Source organism: Euprymna scolopes, chromosome 35, assembly GCF_053919585.1.
Source record: "Euprymna scolopes isolate OS-2025 chromosome 35, ASM5391958v1, whole genome shotgun sequence".
Lineage (NCBI taxonomy): Eukaryota > Metazoa > Mollusca > Cephalopoda > Sepiida > Sepiolidae > Euprymna > Euprymna scolopes.
The window spans coordinates 61,927,281-61,951,072 of record NC_136516.1 but is presented as its reverse complement, the minus strand read 5'-3'; the positions used below and the strand labels follow the sequence as shown (position 1 = coordinate 61,951,072).

At 28.0% G+C, this 23,792-nt stretch overlaps 1 protein-coding gene across 1 annotated transcript in view; it reads right to left on the bottom strand.

The window, feature by feature from the left end:
• The window catches only part of LOC145259881 (sodium-dependent phosphate transport protein 2A-like), a 287,103-nt gene that overhangs the window by 146,874 nt on the left and 116,437 nt on the right, over nucleotides 1–23,792 (bottom strand). The window contains exon 3 of the mRNA XM_080117759.1: nucleotides 6,086–6,226. Coding sequence (XP_079973885.1) covers nucleotides 6,086–6,226 — 141 coding nt within the window. The remainder of the gene's footprint in view (nucleotides 1–6,085; nucleotides 6,227–23,792) is intronic.

The following is a 23,792-nucleotide window of genomic DNA, read 5'->3' as shown; positions in this document are numbered from 1 at the left end:
ATTGATACTACTTGAATTATTTCAATTATTGATACTCATCAAATTATTTCAATTATTGATACTCATCAAATTATTTCAATTATTGATACTCATCAAATTATTTCAATTATTGATACTCATCAAATTATTTCAATTATTGATACTAATCAAATTATTTCAATTATGTAGACTACTCAAATTATTTCAATTATTGATACTCATCAAATTATTTCAATTATTGATACTAATTAAATTATTTCAATTATTGATACTAATCAAATTATTTCAATCATTAATACTCACCAAATTATTTCAATTATTGATACTCATCAAATTATTTCAATTATTGATATTCATCTAATTATTTCAATTATTGATACTCATCAAATTATTTCAATTATTGATACTCATCAAATTATTTCAATTTTTATACTCATCGAATTATTTCAATTATTGATACTCATCGAATTATTTCAATTATTGATACTCATCGAATTATTTCAATTATTGATACTCATCAAATTATTTCAATTATTGATACTACTCAAATTATTTCAATTATTGATACTCATCAAATTATTTTAATTATTGATACTACTTAAATTATTTCAATTATTGATACTCATCAAATTATTTCAATTATTGATACTCATCAAATTATTTCAATTATTGATACTCATCAAATTATTTCAATTATTGATACTCATCAAATTATTTTAATTATTGATACTCATCAAATTATTTCAATTATTGATACTCATCAAATTATTTCAATTATTGATACTCATCAAATTATTTAATTTTATTGATACTACTTAAATTATTTCAATTATTGATACTCATAGAATTATTTCAATCATTGATACTCATCAAATTATTTCAATTATTGATACTACTTGAATTATTTCAATTATTGATACTCATCAAATTATTTCAATTATTGATACTCATCAAATTATTTCAATTATTGATACTCATCAAATTATTTCAATTATTGATACTACTTAAATCATTTCAACTATTGATACTCATCAAATTATTTCAATTATTGATACTACTTAAATTATTTCAATTATTGATACTCATCGAGATATTTCAATTATTGATACTCATAGAATTATTTCAATTATTGATACTCATCGAATTATTTCAATTATTGATACTCATCGACTTATTTCAATTATTGATACTAATCAAATTATTTCAATTATTGATACTCATCACATTATTTACATTATTGATACTCATCAAATTATTTCAATTACTGATACTCATCCAATTATTTCAATTATGTAGACTACTCAAATTATTTCAATTATTGATACTCATCAAATTATTTCAATTATTGATACTCATCAAATTATTTCAATTATTGATACTCATCAAATTATTTCAATCATTTATACTCATCAAATTATTTCAATTATTGATACTCATTCAATTATTTCAATTATTGATACTCATCAAATTATTTAAATTATTGATACTCATCAAATTATTTAAATTTATTGATACTCATCAAATTATTTCAATTATTGATACTCATCAAATTATTTCAATTATTGATACTCATCAAATTATTTCAATTATTGATACTCATTGAATTATTGATACTCATCAAACTATTTCAATTATTGATACTCATCAAATTATTTCAATTATTGATACTCATCAAATTATTTCAATTATTGATACTACTTAAATTATTTCAATTATTGATACTCATCAAATTATTTCAATTATTGATACTCATCAAATTATTTCAATTATGGATACTCATTGAATTATTGATACTCATCAAATTATTTCAATTATTGATACTCATCAAATTATTTCAATTATTGATACTCATCAAATTATTTCAATTATTGATACTCATCAAATTATTTCAATTATTGATACTCATCAAATTATTTCAATTATTGATACTAATCAAATTATTTCAATTATGTAGACTACTCAAATTATTTCAATTATTGATACTCATCAAATTATTTCAATTATTGATACTAATCAAATTATTTCAATTATTGATACTAATCAAATTATTTCAATCATTAATACTCACCAAATTATTTCAATTATTGATACTCATCAAATTATTTCAATTATTGATATTCATCTAATTATTTCAATTATTGATACTCATCAAATTATTTCAATTATTGATACTCATCAAATTATTTCAATTTTTATACTCATCGAATTATTTCAATTATTGATACTCATCGAATTATTTCAATTATTGATACTCATCGAATTATTTCAATTATTGATACTCATCAAATTATTTAAATTATTGATACTACTCAAATTATTTCAATTATTGATACTCATCAAATTATTTCAATTATTGATACTACTTAAATTATTTCAATTATTGATACTCATCAAATTATTTCAATTATTGATACTCATCAAATTATTTCAATTATTGATACTCATCAAATTATTTCAATTATTGATACTCATCAAATTATTTCAATTATTGATACTCATCAAATTATTTCAATTATTGATACTCATCAAATTATTTCAATTATTGATACTCATCAAATTATTTAAATTTATTGATACTACTTAAATTATTTCAATTATTGATACTCATAGAATTATTTCAATCATTGATACTCATCAAATTATTTCAATTATTGATACTACTTGAATTATTTCAATTATTGATACTCATCAAATTATTTCAATTATTGATACTCATCAAATTATTTCAATTATTGATACTCATCAAATTATTTCAATTATTGATACTACTTAAATCATTTCAATTATTGATACTCATCAAATTATTTCAATTATTGATACTACTTAAATTATTTCAATTATTGATACTCATCGAATTATTTCAATTATTGATACTCATAGAATTATTTCAATTATTGATACTCATCGAATTATTTCAATTATTGATACTCATCGAATTATTTCAATTATTGATACTAATCAAATTATTTCAATTATTGATACTCATCACATTATTTACATTATTGATACTCATCAAATTATTTCAATTACTGATACTCATCCAATTATTTCAATTATGTAGACTACTCAAATTATTTCAATTATTGATACTCATCAAATTATTTCAATTATTGATACTCATCAAATTATTTCAATTATTGATACTCATCAAATTATTTCAATCATTTATACTCATCAAATTATTTCAATTATTGATACTCATTCAATTATTTCAATTATTGATACTCATCAAATTATTTCAATTATTGATACTCATCAAATTATTTAAATTTATTGATACTCATCAAATTATTTCAATTATTGATACTCATCAAATTATTTCAATTATTGATACTCATCAAATTATTTCAATTATTGATACTCATTGAATTATTGATACTCATCAAACTATTTCAATTATTGATACTCATCAAATTATTTCAATTATTGATACTCATCAAATTATTTCAATTATTGATACTACTTAAATTATTTCAATTATTGATACTCATCAAATTATTTCAATTATTGATACTCATCAAATTATTTCAATTATGGATACTCATTGAATTATTGATACTCATCAAATTATTTCAATTATTGATACTCATCAAATTATTTCAATTATTGATACTCATCAAATTATTTCAATTATTGATACTACTTAAATTATTTCAATTATTGATACTCATCAAATTATTTCAATTATTGATACTCATCAAATTATTTCAATTATTGATACTACCTGAATTATTTTAATTATTGATACTCATAAAATTATTTCAATTATTGATACTCATCAAATTATTTCAATTATTGATACTCATCAAATTATTTCAATTATTGATACTACTTAAATTATTTCAATTATTGATACTCATCGAATTATTTCAATTATTGATACTCATCGAATTATTTCAATTATTGATACTCATCGAATTATTTCAATTATTGATACTCATCGAATTATTTCAATTATTGATACTCATCAAATTATTTTAATTATTGATACTCATCAAATTATTTCAATTATTGATACTCATCAAATTATTTCAATTATTGATACTCATCCAATTATTTCAATTATGTAGACTACTCAAATTATTTCAATTATTGATACTCATCAAATTATTTCAATTATTGATACTCATCAAATTAGTTCAATTATTGATACTCATCAAATTATTTCAATTATTGATACTACTTAAATTATTTCAATTATTGATACTCATCAAATTATTTCAATTATTGATACTCATCAAATTATTTCAATTATTGATACTACTTAAATTATTTCAATTATTGATACTCATAGAATTATTTCAATTATTGATACTCATCAAATTATTTCAATTATTGATACTACCTGAATTATTTTAATTATTGATACTCATAAAATTATTTCAATTATTGATACTCATCAAATTATTTCAATTATTGATACTCATCAAATTATTTCAATTATTGATACTACTTAAATTATTTCAATTATTGATACTCATCAAATTATTTCAATTATTGATACTCATCGAATTATTTCAATTATTGATACTCATCGAATTATTTCAATTATTGATACTCATCGAATTATTTCAATTATTGATACTCATCAAATTATTTTAATTATTGATACTCATCAAATTATTTCAATTATTGATACTCATCAAATTATTTCAATTATTGATACTCATCCAATTATTTCAATTATGTAGACTACTCAAATTATTTCAATTATTGATACTCATCAAATTATTTCAATTATTGATACTCATCAAATTATTTCAATTATTGATACTCATCAAATTATTTCAATTATTGATACTACTTAAATTATTTCAATTATTGATACTCATCAAATTATTTCAATTATTGATACTCATCAAATTATTTCAATTATTGATACTCATTGAATTATTGATACTCATCAAATTATTTCAATTATTGATACTACTTAAATTATTTCAATTATTGATACTCATCAAATTATTTCAATTATTGATACTACTCAAATTATTTCAATTATTGATACTCATCAAATTATTTCAATTATTGATACTCATCAAATTATTTCAATTATTGATACTCATCAAATTATTTCAATTATTGATACTTCTTAAATTATTTCAATTATTGATACTCATCAAATTATTGATACTCATCAAATTATTTCAATTATTGATACTCATCAAATTATTTCAATTATTGATACTACTTAAATTATTTCAATTATTGATACTCATAGAATTATTTCAATTATTGATACTCATCAAATTATTTCAATTATTGATACTCATTGAATTATTTCAATTATTGATACTCATCAAATTATTTCAATTATTGATACTCATCGAATTATTTCAATTATTGATACTCATCAAATTATTTCAATTATTGATACTCATCAAATTATTTCAATTATTGATACTCATCAAATTATTTCAATTATTGATACTACTTAAATTATTTCAATTATTGATACTCATCAAATTATTGATACTCATCAAATTAGTTCAATTATTGATACTCATCAAATTATTTCAATTATTGATACTCATCAAATTATTTCAATTATTGATACTCATCAAATTAGTTCAATTATTGATACTCATCAAATTATTTCAATTATTGATACTCATCAAATTATTTCAATTATTGATACTACTTAAATTATTTCAATTATTGATACGCATCAAATTATTTCAATTATTGATACTCATCAAATTATTTCAATTTTTGATACTCATCAAATTATTTCAATTATTGATACTCATCAAATTATTTCAATTATTGATACTCATCAAATTATTTCAATTATTGATACTTATCAAAGACATTCTGATACAAAACCTATCTAAGAACACTACCAGGCACATAAAGTGGCTTAGTGTGAACTTTCATAGAAATCATTCTAGCCATTTTCCGAGTCTATAGGGAACGAACTTACATACATACAGATACACACACAGTTCCTTTATATAATAGTCGAAGTGTTTATATATATATATATATATTGCTTTTTATTATAGAGTGAGGGATACTTACGTATATATGCTTTAGCCAACAAAGTTATATACAGATTACTAGAAACATTTTTGCATATGCAAAAAAGCTTAATAGAGAAACTCACCTGCCGTTTTTCCTCCGAGCAACCGAAAAGCTTGGCTCAGCAAATTCAATGAAATGATGAATACATAGAGGAAGAAATGGATGCCTATTATTTTGATGGTTAAGCGTAGAGCTCGTTTCACCTTGCCACATGAATCCAGTTCTGTCAGAAAGGAAAAGAATAAAAACTATAGGTCAGTGAGTTATGGACAGGTTTCTGTCATAATTTGGTCATCATCAGTTTCACCGTCAGATTACAAAAGTTTCCTCAAAATATTACAAGAAAGATGAACAAAGGAAACAGGTAAATAGTTGGGGAGGAGGCATTTAATATTTTCTTTTTACGATGAAATATTTGTTATGGAGCCTTAGATTACCATAAATGACATAAAGAGATAATATTTGCAAATATTTACAAACTTTTCTTATATTTATTATAATAGATGATGTATGTAGATGTATGATAACAAGAAAACCTAGTATTGTTCGGGATGAGAACCCATATTACTTAAAAAAATTTTTTTTTTTACATTTTATCATATTTAATTATTTGGCAGGGTGGAGCCCAGGGCTGTACTCAGTATTTATTGGGTGAAAGGGTATGTGACATGAAATGAAGTACATTTCAGTGAATTTCCTCAAGAATCAATTAAAAAATTTGTGTTTATCTTCTACAAGTTTTAAACCTATTTCTTATTTTTATTTTTTAATATCTCTAATCGTTTAAAGTCATTAAAAGCACTTAATGATGGTTGGTTTGTTTATGTGATTTTAAACGATTTTAATCGACTTTTCAATAAATTCACCAAACACAATTTTTAAATCATGACTCGCCTTAAGATGACATGGAAGCCGAAAACATTCGGACTATGACAAATTTCTGTTTATACTCGAACATAACGTTTGAACATTGACCTGTCAAAAGGAAAAAAATGGACTGCAAGAAAAAACAAACAGGAATTATCCCTTCTGTTCAACGAAACTATATGTATATAGAGGTATTAATAGATATATAAATGTATTTCCCACCACGTTTTTGTCACTAAGATAATTAATTTTGATTTTCCCTGATAATATTTTGATTGGGTAAGAATAATGTTCAAGTGAATATATATTTTCTTACTGACCAAAGTTTTCATCCTCAGTTTTGCTTATTTATATGCAGGGCCAGGCATTCCCAATCCCACATTTTTCAGTTCTTAAAGGCTTCTTAAAGGCTTCTGTTCCCTCAATCTTTGCCGCAAAAGTCCAAAAATGAACACAAAATGGCCTTCAGTTTCCAACAAGAAAAAAATGCCATAAGACCCTGTGCAAAAGCAGAATATAATGCAAAAAAAAATCTGACAAAGGTTTTATGGCATGCTAACCCTTGTTAGTTCATTTTACAGAGAAACTGTGCATACATTTTGCATATGAATGGGTTGTAGATTGATTTGTTTTGTAGACAATGAAATCAATGGAATCTATACAATCCATAGATTGACAGGTACTACCACTCTAAGTGAACCTATGAGTAATAGCATCCAAATTAGGGTCTCACCATCAGATACAAGGTCAGAAATCTCTTTCCCACAGTACCCAGTTCCTCCAAAATTCTTTGAACCCAATCTTAGATACAAGGTCTAAAAGTGTTACTACTAACATGTCTTTTGGTTACATATCACGCTGTTTTCAAAGTGCAGACCAATTTCTGATCAAAGCAAGGCCTTGTATGATGTTATAAAACCCAAACAATTGATGGAGTCAGCTCATCACTGAAGACTCACCTCAATTTAAAGATTTGTATTTTTCAATCTTTTTAGCATATCATTTCTGATCTTTTTTCTGTTTCAAAGTTTGATTTCAAAGTTTTATTCCATAACAAATTCAAAAATTTTAATTCATCCTATATCATTTATTTTAGGTTAAAATAGGAAAAACAACAAAAAATCTTGAGAATTTCTTGGCAATAATTGTGATGGTTCTAATTAATTATAATTAATTGAGTTGATGTGTTCTAAAAATGATAAGAAAAGCCAACCTGAAATGATAATTGCATCTATAAAAACAAAATTAGTAAACATTTAATATCAAAATAATTAAATAAATCTGTGAATCACTTTTGTATAAAGAAATTTGATTGAAAAGATTTTTTATTATTCAATGAAAATTTATTCTCATCAAGTATTCAATTGTTATTTTATCTTCAAATTAAATCTGTACAGTGATCACAGCTTTGACTTCTTTTATATTAAATGATTTATAGCAATTATTTAAAAAAAAATTTCAGATCTGAAAAATATATTTCAAATCTGAAAAAAATTGGAATATTAAAACTAAGCTTTAATATTTTAATATTTTACTTTCTGGAAGTTAAAAAAATAATCTTAACACTTTATACGAATTCAGTAAAATACTTCTATTTTTGAGATCTATTTGCCTATAAACTATAAAGTTTGGTGCCAGATTGTGGTGGATGATGCAACTGCTGAAATGTTATTCTCATTCCTTTTGATCTCCAATTATCTCTACAACTTTCATAGTGTTAATTCCTTTTTGATGTTGTTAAAACTAAAATTGTCTTTTGGAAGACTAAATTAATCTGTCTCCGTTTTTTTAATAGAAATCTTAATATCCAGTAATGTTAGTTAAAAAGCAACAATTATTTTTAAATTTTCTCCAACAAAATTAAGAAAATTCACATATGAAAAGTTTCAGTTTTATTTTTATTACTTTTTTTTTTTTTCAAGTTATCTTTGTTTAGTGGTGCACAGATTTATTTTCATTTCTAAATATTAGATTAACAAATCATTAAAAAAACATTGAGACATGCAAGAAATGAATATTTTTATACTTATCTGATCTGCAGACTTTCTGAGAAAGATAGATAATTATTCAAAATATATCGCATGATATACAAGACTGCAAGGAATGAGACTCTATAAACATGCATCTAATAATGGTAAATTGTATTAAAAACTCTCACACTTTGTTTCCAAACAGCACGAGCTTCCAACCAATGTATCAAAATAGAAAGCTTCATTTGAGCTTTGAAAAGAAGTTCTTTTAATGATTTTTTTAGTCATTAACTTTCAGTCAAATTGTTTTACAGCTTATTAAATTGGGATTGTGTAAATTGGTACTTTTTTCTTCTATTATAATTTGCTCTTATTTTTACTTCTTATTGAAATTCATGAAATTTTAAAGAAAGCCTTACATTATTAAAAAAACATTTTCAAATGAAATTCAACAAAAATATAAAATGTATTTAATTTCAAGAAAAAAAAATGCCATATTAAAATATTTCTTTTATTGTATTTCATTTCTAAAATATGGTTTGAAATAAAATTATTTAATCGATTCATTCATAGTTTGCTTTTTATTTTAATTAATACAAGTTTCACTTAAATTATCCATTCGGGACAAAGATGCTTATACATGTTTTTAAAAGAAGATATTTTAAATAAAAAGAATATAATGGAAAGTTTTCAATGAAGAAGATATTTTTAACTTCAGATCTCAAATCTAAAATTTTTTGCAACATATTAAAACAGTAAAATTATATTGGCTCTTAGAATTTGTTTTTGCTTAAATACTTTAGAAAATCACTAAATAATACTTCATAGTGTCAATTAAATGCAATGTTTTGATTGAGTGAAAATTTATGAAACCTTCATGAATTACACATTAATTTTGTTATATCTTTACACCGATAATGAAATAAGAAATGATTCTTTCAATGTCATTTCATTGAGTTTTCAAAAAAGGTTAATGTTGATACATTGGTTAGATAAACCCATTTTAACTCAATAACAACTTTCTAACATAACATTCATTCTATAAAATTCCAAAGGACTTCTTTTTTTCCCACTCTCAAAAAAAGCAAAGAAAATATAGGGAGTTATAAATGCTTATAGAGAAATAGTAAGTAATATAGAACCACACGATATATTAGCCATAATTTATATGACCAAACTTCACCAATGTCATCCTTTATGGACGATCGTTTAAACACATAAACACAAAACCAAACAAAAAGTTGGCTAATTGATAGTGAAATCTTTTTCTTAAACTTTTTTTTAATAAAATTACTAAGAGAATTGACTTATTTCGTTGCAATAACAATATGACAGAATGTGAACAATGATATGAGCTTACATGAGAGTAAAAAGTAAATGGGGAGTTCTTTTCTCATTCTTAGTGGCAAATCAATTAACTCAAGACATCTTATCATAAATGTAACATTTTCAATAGTTTCAATAGTTTATATACCTCAAACAACGAACAAACATAAAAAAGAATACCTGACTAATATAAAATTTTTTATTATATATATATATATATATATATATATATATTTAAATGTATATATATATATATATATATATATATTTAAATGTATATATATATATATATATATATATATATATATATTTAAATGTATATATATATATATATATATATATATATATATTTAAATGTATATATATATATATATATATATATTTAAATGTATATATATATATATATATATATATATATATATATATATATATATATATATTTAAATGTACAGAAGGTCAGAAAAACATTGGTACCGTCGGTTTCAAGCCTAACATAAGGGCGACTAGTTAATGGTAAATTGTAAATAATGTCAGCCATGTTGTTTCTGTTTGAAAAGCAGGATCGCATTTATTGTTTTTAATGATGTTCATATTTTATTTAATTTTAATATCAATTTTCTATTTTTTTTTTTTTTTTTTAATCTAATGTATTTTTAGTAACTTTGTGCTGTTCTATCTTGTTACTATCCCGCATGGTTCCGGTCTGATTGGTAAGTCTTGATTGGTTCAAAGGAGGTAATTAATCTATTTTATTGATTTTTTAATCTTTATCCATTTTTATTTTAGTTAAGGGGAGGTAATTCGTGATTCTTTGTTTTCCCTATTATATTATATATATATATATATTTTTTTTTTTTTTAAATGTTTTTATATATGTATCTTTTTTATTTTATTTATTATATATATTTTTTCTGCTTATATTTTGATTAATCAATCACTATCCCATATGCTGTTATTTTATTTTATCTTTGGTTACTATGTATCTGGTATCAAGTTCTAAGAGATCTTATATAAGCTATTTAATTTCCAGGTCTTTTAATTTTTATTTTTATTTAATTTTTTTGTTTTATATATATATATATATATATATATATATATATATATATATATATATATATTATGGTTTATGGTATTCTTTGATGTAGCCACAAATTTCTTAATGTTTTTATACTTACAATAGCCTAAATATTTATTTTCACTTTTACTAAATTATTTTATGCGTTAAATTGGCTGGATTTTTTTAATTTTTAGTAAATGCATATTGTGCTATTCTGTTTCTAATTGGCATGCTGTTATTTTATTTTATCTTTGGTAACTATGTGTCCTGTATCAAGTTCTAATGGCTCTTATATAAGCTTCTAAATTTCTAGGTCTTTTTATTTTTATTTAATTTTTATATATATATATATATATTTTTAGGATTGATATGTAGTTTGCTTGAAGCATTGTGTGGGATAGGTATGTAAAAGAGATTTAGAAGGCTGTCACAATGCGAGGAATGAATTATAGTCGCTGTTGGTAAGAGGAGACGAGAACAAGTGGCGATTACAAATCAATAAGTACATATATATATATATATATGTTTGTGGTATTCTTTAAAGTAGCCACAAAATATTTTTATACTAACAATAGCCTAAATGTCTATTTTCACTTTTACTAAACTAAATTATTTTATGTGATAAATTGACTGCGTTTAGAATATTCTTGAAGAAATTCCTTTAGGTAGGGTCCTTGTTTGTTGTCCCCCCCCCCCCAGTTTATTAGGAGCACTTGTCTCCTATGTATACAGGCTTTAAGGGTTTAACTGCAGACGTTCAAACAGATCTTCTGGGGGTCATTTATGGTCTTTATAATGTGGTATTTCTCCGCATCACAAAGGGGGCACCATTTTGAGGCTGGTGAGTATGCTGGTCTTCTCTCTATGATCTTCCATTTAATGCTGAATGCTGTTCTGTTGTCTTTTAGCTGCCATACTCGGGCAGCTAATGCTGTCTTTATCCTTGTTTTTGCCATGAAGGAACTGCTTAAACATCCCTTGTGTCATGCCTATGTATATTTCTGGTGTATCACTAGCCTGATGTGTGAGTGACGCTTCATATATGAGGGATTTCACCCTGCATCTTCTCTTTAATGGGCACTTTTCCTTGGATCTGCACGAGCAGTCCGCAATATCATTTTCATTGCGTTCCCTTGCGATGATCTTTTTTATTGATGGGGTGGTGGAATAGATGATCTTAACTGTTTCTGCTGAATAGTTTGTGCAGCTTATGCTGTGGAGGGAAATTGCAGTTTCAGGAATAAATGTCCCACTCGTGTTTTTGTGTTGAGGGAATATGGAGGTGCAAACCAAATGATGTTCCGTCCCCTGTTGCACCTGTTTTTTGTTAGCTGATGTTGGGTTGGCTGGTATTTAATGCTTTCTATGAATCTGCTTTTTTGGAGCACCTCATTGTAATATGTAGGCTATTGTAAGTATAAAAATATTAAGAAATTTATGGCTATATCAAAGAATACCATAAATCATAATATATATATATATATATATATATATATATATATATAAAAATAAAAAATTAAATAAAAATTAAAAGACCTGGAAATTAAATAGCTTATATAAGATCTCTTAGAACTTGATACTAGATACATAGTAACCAAAGATAAAATAAAATAACAGCATATGGGATACTGATTAATTAATCAAAATATAAGCAGAAAAAATATATATAATAAATAAAATAAAAAAGATTATATATATATATATATATATATATATATATATATATATATATATATATATATATATAAAAATAAAAATATATAAAATATAATATAATAGGGAAAACAAAGAATCACGAATTACCTCCCCTTAACTAAAATAAAAAAGGACAAAGATTAAAGAATCAATAAGATAGATTAATATATATAATTTGAACCAATCAAGACTTACCAATCAAACCGGAATCATGCGGGATAGTAACATGATAGAACAGCACAAAGTTACTAAAAATACATTAGATAAAATTTTTTTTTAGAAAATTAATATTAAAATAAAATAAAATATAGAGATAGGGATAAGCTATAGTTAAATAAAAATGAACATCATTAAAAACAATAAATGCGATCCTGCTTTTCCTCAAAAAGAAACAACATGGCTGACGAGAGCCTAACATTATTTACGATTTACCATTAACTGTTCGCCCTTATGTTAGGCTTGAAACCAACGGTACCAATGTTTTTCTGACTTTCTGTACATTTAAAAATATATATATATAAGTAAAAAAATCCAGGCTTGAGATATTCAAAAGTAGGAACTAATGAACTCAATGAGGCTGTTAGTGCAAAATATTTTTTTATTTATTCGAAAGTAAACAGTTACATTTGGTCGCTACAAATAACCATCTACTTTCACTATATTCAATTCATTATTAACTAGTCTCTCTATCTCACTTTTCTTTATTTCTTTTTTTTTTATTATTAAATCCCTCTTCCCCCTACAAACCCTTCAGCTTACTCTGACATGCGACATCTAGTAAATTAGCGAATATAACTGCAAACCTTTTTTCGATAGGCATAAATTAGCTTATCAACAGACACACTTAATGAAACTCGATGTTCAGCTTAAATCACCCTTCCCCCACTAAAACAACCTACCATTCTAGTTAAATATGCCCAGCTTAAATAATTTCAAATTTATATTGTCTATATATCCAGCCGTTGATATAGGTTATGGCAATGTTTGAACGATTTTCCCAAAAAATTGAAGTACGCCTTCTCCATTTTTATCCTTTTTTTAGAGAGGTTGCAACTTATAACCTATGTGGACTTTTTTTTGAAGAGTTCACCTTTTCTTTTTTCTTTAGCGTTGAATGGTTCAGGGTCACCTAATGAAGTCTCATTGACTGAAACAGATGGCTGTTTGTAGCGACCAAATGTAATTGTTTACCTTTGAATATCGTTTTATTGCAGATTAGTAAAATATCAATATTTCTCTAAATATACGTCACAAAGAAATGAAAATTATACCATCAAAGGGTTGCTTTAAGCTTAGTTATTTCCCAAAATTTTATTCAAATTCATGCAATATTCACAAAGTTATGACATTTTATTTATTTTCAAAGAAATTTTACTGTCCATTGGTTTATTGCAGATCTCTTACAATGGCAAAAAATCAGGCGATTAAAGGTTTTCAAAAAGCAAAGGATAGTTGCTGGACTCGCAGAAGGATTGTCCATCAAAAATTTAGCCACGGAGCTGGAATGGGATCCAAAAACCTTGGCTGCATTTTTGATCAACCCGAACACCAAGTCCAGAAAAATAAGGGCATCAGGAGAAACCTTATAGGTCGTGATATTTGGAAAATTCATAGGGAAGTCAACCGAAACACAAACAGCACCAGTGCTTTCGTTTTTGCAAAAGCTGGAATCGCTCCAAGATCCAGACATGTGTTGAATGAGATTGCAAGGAACATCAAACCTCTTCAAATGTCTCCATTGAGCAAACAATGTAGGGAAAAACGAATGGCTTGGCCAAAGAATTACATGAAAATGGATTTCCAACAAGTCCTATTTAGGGATGAGCCCCATGCTACTTTTGACGGTCCAGATAGATGGACCAGAGTTTGAAACCCGAACGGAACTCTGACACGTTACAGAGTTCATCGCCAACAAGGAGGTAGAGGCATCATGTTTTGGCCGGGAATCATTGGGGATAAGAGAGTGTAAAGCTTACTAGCAATGCGTACACAGCCTTTTTGGATAATCATTTGTCAACATGGCTACATGATACCATTGTCACGTCGCTTTCAGATGATTTTTATACATGACAATGTACCATCCCACTTATTTAAAAAAATGGTGAATATGTCGATAAATAATTAATTTATATGAGGCCCATACTTAGGAGATGTTTTTGTTTATTATTCTTTGACAGAAAAATATAATAAAAAGTAAAGTTCGCAAGATAAGACATTACATTTTTGTCCTAAAACAACATTTTAAGAAACCTGCAATAAAGCGATGGACAGTGGAAATTCTTTGATAAAATCTTTGGAAATAACTAACCTTAAAGCAATCGTTTGATGATATATAATTTTCATTTTGTTGTGACGTATATTTAGTGAAATATTGATATTTTACTAATCTGCAATAAAGCGATTGACACAATATATATAATGTATATGGTATTTATAATATACTAGCGAGGGGTACCTGGCATTGCCCAGGTGTTTGGAGGTGTGTGTGGAAACTCTGGGGGTGATGTTGGGGGTGGGGTAAAAAAAAAAAAAGTATGTATGAGGATCGAACCCGAACCCTTGAGGCAAAGTTGTAAATTAAAGTGTGAAAACAAAAAACAAAAAACGTGCGACGTTAACCATTGCCCCACCACGAGATGCTAACGGAAACACGTTTGAATTTATTTAATTACTTGGATTTGGCAGGTGCCCGTTTTAATGAGTTAATGAGATCAAGTTTGACTGCAGGATAGTATTTACTGCTGAACGCTTTTTTTTCCCCCCCAAAGATGTTATAGGAAAAAGACTAACCCACATGCGGCGAGCGACAAATGTTGAATATTTATCTTCTCGAAATCGAGCAAATTAAATAGACAGGCAAGCTTCGTTGTTAACTCTGAGATATTATGATTTATATGTGATATAAAAAGTTTTTAAAAGTTGTGAACCGACCGACCGCTTCTCTGAAAAAAAAAAAACTTTTGTAGACATACAGAAAAAGCGAACACACATACATACATACATTTTCGCTTTTATATATATATATATATATATATATATATATATATAATACCTATACAAATATACAATTGACATTATCAATAATTTTCCCCACTCTTTACCTGTGTCTAAACCCAAATGTAGATTCTATGACAAAGCTTCTTTCTTAGAACTGCATGCCTGTGGAACTCTTGTCTGTTTTCCTGCTTTCCAGTTGATTACAATATGGCTGCCTTCAAGTCCAACGTAAACAAGTTCCTGATGAGCCGTCCCCTTAAATAATTCAGTTTACCAAATTTCACTACTAATGATTACTACAATATTTTCCCATTGACTACTGTACACTCATCAACCCATATCCTCGAGTGGCCTCCAGGCCTTGATAAGTGGTGTGTCTTTTGTAACAATATATATATATATATATATATATATATATATACACACACACCCTTCTGAATAAATTTATCAAACAATCAGCTGGTATGGAAACCTGTGATTATAAGATTTACAAAATATTACTGGTTGTAATATTCTATGTATTATCCCATCTAAATCGGAATTGCTCGATATACAGGATAGAGCAAATAAAGCAAATTATAGTGATTCAATAAAATTTAAAAAACAACAACAAACCTTTATTTAAATCAAGGATTTTTTATTATTCCAAGTAAGACAAAGAAAACTTTAGAAATTTTATCTCCTTATCCTATAGGGTTTCGATGCTTACCATCTCTTCAGAGGAGAAAATATTAGCAAATAGATATAATGGTATTCACCCTATTTGCTTAAGTCAGTTAGACATGGAAAATCATAATCAAACATTGATTAAATAGAAGTCACATAGCAGGAGAAATTGAAGAAAAGGATATAACGGTTTAATTCCAAATTGCGCAGTAAAATACAAGGTGACTGTCCTTTAAAGATTTTAAAGTCTGTGCATTAAAAATTTGTTGAGTATATAGGTTGAGAAATGTCCTCACACATATTCTCACTTTGACAGATATGTAGATATACGATAGTAGCTTCCTTCAGTCGTGACAGACTAATGGATAACCACGGGAAGGGTGCCTGCGTGTAAAGTTTTTGTGGCAAGAGTTGCGCAATCTCCAACTACACCTCTTCTGAGTTGGCATTGTCAAATACCAGTGGCAAATGGAGGTTCAAGACGACTGGAAACAATGCCGAGATAAGCGGAGAGCACATTCAGCACCTAGAATCCTCAAATATTACCTCATCTCGTAATAGCCAGGCTCAATGTTGCTGAACTTTGGTGATCTGACAAGAACCAGTGTTTCAACATGATTATGCAATATATATATGTATATATATATATACTATAATATATATATGGGGGAGTTAAAAGAAAAAAATAAGATCAATTCTTTAAGAGGAGAATTATTGGGATAATGCAAAGCTTAACAAATTGTTTTGGAGCTTATTAGAGTATCAATAAAGAAAGAAAATGACGATATAAAATATATACTAATATATAGATTTATTTGTTTATTCAATAAGGGTGATACATAAATTAGGGGTGTACGGTAAGTGAGAACTCTTTATACCATGGTATTTTGGAACTTCTGATCAGAAGAGGAGAGAAGATGCTAGGTAACATAATAGGGATGCGACATCTAGTGATAGTTTCATTAGGAGTGAAATAATTGTGCATATGCATATACTCCTCCGATGTGACATAGGAGAATAGCTTTTCAATTTAATTCTCCCACGGCCAAACAGTCTAAAGAATTTATCTCTCACTGCATAATTATTTCACTCCTAATGGAACTAGCGCTAAACTTCAGATCCGTATTACATCAGCTAGCATCTTCTTTCCTCTTCTGATGAGAAGTATTAGGGGTTGAAACTTACCGTACACCCCCTAATTGATGTATCACCTTTATCGAATAAATGAATAAATCTATATATATTAATAGATATTATGTTGTCATTTTCTTTCTTTACTGATGTCTATAATATATCTATATATTATAGAAATCAACAGAATATATATATATATATATATATATATATATATATATATATATATAATTATTTTCCACAGTCGAATCAACGTCGCAGCCCACAAGAGCCAAGAAAGCCAACAAACCGGAGTCCAAGACTCGAGTTTTGCTCTCATTTGGGCTCATCAGTTAGACACGCTCAGGATTTGAAACCTGAACCTCTTGCATGCTAGGCAAGCACTCTACCAAATGAGCAAACACGCCACACACACAAGAATGTTCATTAACTTATACAGATCAAGCAATCCGCGGCACAGATCCAACAATGGAAAGAACCTACCTCATATCGAACAAGGGACGAGGTATCAAACCAGCTTTAACCCAAGCCGACGTCTCAGCAGTAGGAATTTTATATACTCAAAAGGACGATGTCACCCCAACAAGCAACCTTACAAGTACTCAATAGAATGTTCAGAAAATGTGAGAGAATATATATAATTATTTTCCGCAGCCAAACCAACGTCGCAGCCCACAAGAGCCAAGAAAGCCAACAAACCGGAAGTCCAAGACTCGAGTTTCGCCTTCATTTGGGCTCATCAGTTAAACATATCCGCACTCAGGATTTGAAACCCAAACCTCTTGCATGAGGGCGAAACTCGATTAAAAAGCTTTGTGCATGTCTGAATACCCTTTATATAAAATTTCAAATGTTTAGACCAAAAATTGGCTGAATAGTTTGCTAGACACCGCAAAGGTCAAATCTTTTTAACTTTGACCTCTTGGAAGCCAAATTTTCGGCTAAAAACCGATTAAAAAGCTTTCCCTATCTCTGAATACACTTTATGTAAAATTTCAAATGTTTAGACCAAAAATTGGCCGAGTAATTTGGTAGAAACCGCAGTGATCAAATTTTTAAAAAATTTGACCCCATTTTTGACTCCTTAACATTTATTTTTTTGGGCTCAAATCAAATTAAAAAGTTTGATCCATGTCCAGGTAACCTACATCTAAAATTTCAAGTGTTTAGACCCAAAATTGGCAGAGGAAATTCGTAGAGTTTTCAAAGGTCAAATCGTTGAACTTTGACCCCTTGACAGCCAAATTTCTGGCCAAAAACCGATTAAAAAGATTTTCCCAAATCTCAATACTCCTTATGTCAAATCTCGAGTCTGTAGACCGAAAATTGACAGAGTTATTTGGTAGGGAAATGTACACACACACACACACACACACACACATTTTCAAGTTTATAGATATACTAGGATTTCAGCTATTTATTGTTTTGGGCTCAAATTAAGTTATTAAGTTAGATCCATGTCCAAGGAACCTATATCTAAAATTTCAAGTGTTTAGACCCAAAATTGGCAGAGGAGTTTGGACGGGTTCTCAAAGGTCAAATCGTTGAATTTTGACCCCTTAACAGCCAAATTTCTGGCCAAAAACCAATTACAAAAATTTTCTTAAATCTCACTACCCTGTATATCAAATTTCGAGTCTGTAAACTGAAAATTGACAGAGATATTGTGTAGGGAAATGTACACAGACAGACAGATATAGATAGATTTGAATATGTAAGTGTTAGCTTTAGGAAGGGGACTCTTTTTTTTCTGAGAACTTTGATTGAAGTAAAATGAAATTATAATAAAATGAGACAATGAGAACAGTGTATCAAATAAGATCAAATATGGTCTCAGGACAAATATGGACAACAAAATAATAAAAAATTTTCTATCATTTCTTTTGTTAATGATTTATCAGAACAATCTTTACACAATTAAACATCAGAAAATGAAATACTGTATGATCAAGCGCACCAGAATAAATTTGAAAATTCAAGAAGATAATTCAGGCTACAGCTAAATGTAAAACAGATCTAAATCTCCCAGAGAAAGAAATATAAAATATGTTGTGTCGTGGAACAAGAGTGAAAATAAGAACAATTAAGTCGAGGTTCGGTTAAGGAACAAGTGTATTAACAATAATGTACAAAGATAGGAAAGCATGTATATCTGCTGGGCACTCGGCTAGCTGTTGCAGTGCAGTCGCATCTCTCTCACCGGTGTTGGAATTACTAGCGCTATTTATAGTGCTAATCGGTGTAAATTGCTCTGTTCAAGGAAGGCTGATATAACAAAATATATCTCCTAAAGAAAGAAAGTAATCTCGAATCTAGAAGTACAAAACCTACTATGCGTTTGCAAATTAGTCTGCCTAATTAGCATAAGTGTAAGAAAGAGCCTTACTAAGAATTGCTCAGAGAAAAGCTTCACAAACTAGTGCTAATCTTTCAGGAAAGAATAAAAAAAAAAGAAATAAAAAAGAATAAATAAAAACAAGGGGCATAGAAAGATAAATGTGAAAACATAAAAGTTGAAAGCAAATAAATGCCTTGAATTAATAAAGAGAAATGGGAATAATAAAAAATCAGAAACAATGGATAAATACTCATTTGGGACAAAATACCAAAAAATAGTCTGTAGGTCATTATTTCAGTATTATTAATTGGCAACACCTGACCAGACAATATTTTTTTGTTTTTAGTTGTTTTCGTTGACAGATATTTTATTTCTCTTTGAAACTATCAACATAACCGACATTTTGTTTTAGCTGACATTTTTTAAGTGCGAATTATTTTGCAAACATTTCAGTCTGTGTCATCACTGACCTTGAGAAGGTCATTATTACATCAGAACAAAAACGAATATTGCTCCTTCTTTCAATCAACAGCAATGCAGAACATCGACCGATGGTGGTACACCAAATGCTGACCTTGCGTTTTGTTTATTAGATTCCAAAAATATGGTTAAATTATTGTTTGTCGATTAAAAATAATTTCTCTAATTCTAATGAAAATGAAAGTTTTTCATTCAACTGATGTTCAATACCAAGCACTGATTAAATTAGTGTTTCACAACCTTATTTTCATCATGGTCCTCTTTTGAATTCTTTTAGGATCCTTTCATGTAACTTCAGTTCTTATCAACCCATACTTGTCTGACAACTGGAAGTAATTTGAATAGTATTATGTCATAAAAAAAGTACTAACTCCAGTGGTGAAAACATGAGTTAATGAATAGTTTAACATTTTCAGAAATTCCAAACCATAAAATCAATTTTGTGTAGATAAGTTAAATAAAAAAAAAATGCAATAGAAAAATCGGCTATTTGATTGATATTCTAATTTAATTTGATAATAGGGTTAATATTTTCAGTTCAAATAATTAATTACAAAAATACTTTATAAAATTTTCTCTGCCTACTGTCTTTCAAATTTAGCCTGTGAAAATATCTCCGGCTGTAAAGGACTTGAAGTTAAGAAACTTTCGGTTATATGAATATGAGTGTTCAAAATAAGCAAGTTTAGCGCAAAGTCAGTTTGATGCTGGAACACACTGCAGATTTTTAGGTGTTAGAATTGAACTTGATCTTCTTTAAGAAAAATCCTTTGCAGCACAATAAGGTCACCACGCCAGTGTAAAATTTGAGAGGAACTCTTGTTCAGACAACATTGGAACAACAATAACAAAACTATCAAAACTCATGTGCTCTGATTACCGAAGTAATGCAACCTGTTATAAGGTTTGTTGTGCATTATCTATATCTAAAACTACACCCACCTTCTTTGTAGAATGCAAGAATTCCTTTGTAGTCTGGCAGAGACACAAGATCAACTGGTTCACTCAAATCTGGTATTAATATAACAATTAGCAGACAAGGTGAACACATCATTCCTGAAAGGCAACATTATACGAATATCCAGCCTCCATAACAGGGCAGGTCTTTTGTGCAGAAATCTGTTTTACTGTGCAATGACACCTTTCTATAATAGCCTTTGGAGACGATACGGCAGTATCAAAACAATCTGCTCCATTCATTCATGGACCATCTGAATTTCTGACTGCAAAAGGCAGTGTCATTACCTGCCAGGAACTAGCCTGAGCAGGGGTGAACATTTGATAAACACTGACTCAAACTGTTGCATTAGATAGCAATGGTTGCCAGATTGAAAATTGTGTGTGGCCACAATCAATCAGTGTTTACAAGCAGCAACCATTACAGTGTGTGATGTCTATCTTATTTGGTTCCATTGTTGATACTGACAAACCTTCTGCCATCACACTCAAGCTGGGTTAACAGATTGACACTCCTTGCAGTTTTGAATAACCATGTTATGGACAAGTTGATCTTTTGCACAAAATATAACGTCTGGTTCACTCCAAATTACCCATTATGTTGATGAACTTTATACAGAGTTTGTTGCATGGGTTCAATCTTCCTCTACATATGATTAAGCCACTTACGGGGAACTTTTGTTAATGAGATATTCTGATCAGATTTTATTAGTATCACATCAACCAAAAGGGTGTACTCCTTTGCAAATTGACACTGGGGTGAAAAGATTTAAATTCATACTCTCAGGATGAAATAATTTTGTGTTAAATTTATTGGGATGAAAAGATTTTTTCGATTAAAATTATTAATATGAAAAAATTGGAGGGGGTAAAATTATTGGGGTGAAATAATTTTTGGGTTAAAATTATTGGGATGAAGAGATTTGGGGTCAAATTATTGGGATGGAAAGATTTTGGGTAAAATTTATTGCATGCATAGATTTTGGGTCAAAATTATTGGGATGAAAAGATTTTGAGTCAAAATTATTGGGTATAACAGATTTTGTGTTAAAATTATTGGGATGAAAAGATATTTGTGTCAAAATTGTTAGGATCAAAAGATTTGGAGTCAAAATTATTGGGTTTAAAATTATTGAGATGAAGAGATTTGGGGGGTTAAATTATTGAAATGAAAAGATTTGGGGTCAAAATTATTGGAAAATATTTGGGGTTAAAATTATTTTGGGTCAAAATTATTTGGATGAAAATATTTGGGGTAAAAATTATTACGATGAAAAGATTTGGGGGGTTAAAATTATTGGGATGAAAAGATTTTGGGTTTAAAATCTCCAAGGTAAAAAGTTAGATCCAAATCTCTGCGTCAAATTTTCTGGGTTGAACAGATTTGATATCAACAATAAGTATAGTGTAAAGATTTTAGGGTCAAAAGATTTGGGATCAAAATTTGATTTTGTGCAGATTTTATACCAAACACTTCAGGGGGTCAGGAAAGGGCTGGAAAGATTTTTGGATTAAAACCTCTGAGCTTAAAACTGTACAGTTTACATCTTTTGAGATCACACACACACACACACACACACACACACACACAATGTACAGGGTACATTACTAAACTAATAAATCATTATGAATTTTGGAATGTATATTCTAAAATATATGATGAGTAACATGGGCTCATTTTTTTTTAATACTAACATTAAGGGGATGTTTTATATAAATTTTCCAATTTTATAAAGAATTTTAGAGTTTCTCTCTAAAATTCTTTATAAAATAGAAGTACACTTGAAAATAAGAGTTAATGAGTGTACAGTGATCACCGAGACAATAGTAATAAATATGGGGGAGACAGGGTAGAAATTGATTATTTAGGGGACAGCTCCACAAGAATTTGCTTACACTGGACGCGAAAATGACCATTTTGTAGTCAGTTGGAAAGCAGACCAGCAGAACAGAGTTCTACAGGCAAATAGTTCCTTGCCAACATATTTGATGTAAGTCTTCCATTTCAGGTCAGGAGTGAAGACCCAGAAGTTTGTCAAAACAGGGAGTCGCTTTTAGACGAGAGCCATTCATATCAGTTACAGTCAAGTGGAGATCAGAATGTTTATGGTGAAAAGATAGAAGCTTGGTTTTGGAAGCGTTAAAATCAACCAGACATTTTTGCCCCATTGCACTATGTGCTAATGGTTGAAGGAGAGAAACTCAGAGAGATCTTGGTAATTGTTGGCCTTTGAAGTGTTGCCATAGATTGTAGTGTGTATATGTCAACGAATGAACTTAGAATGTGATTTTGGAGATTATT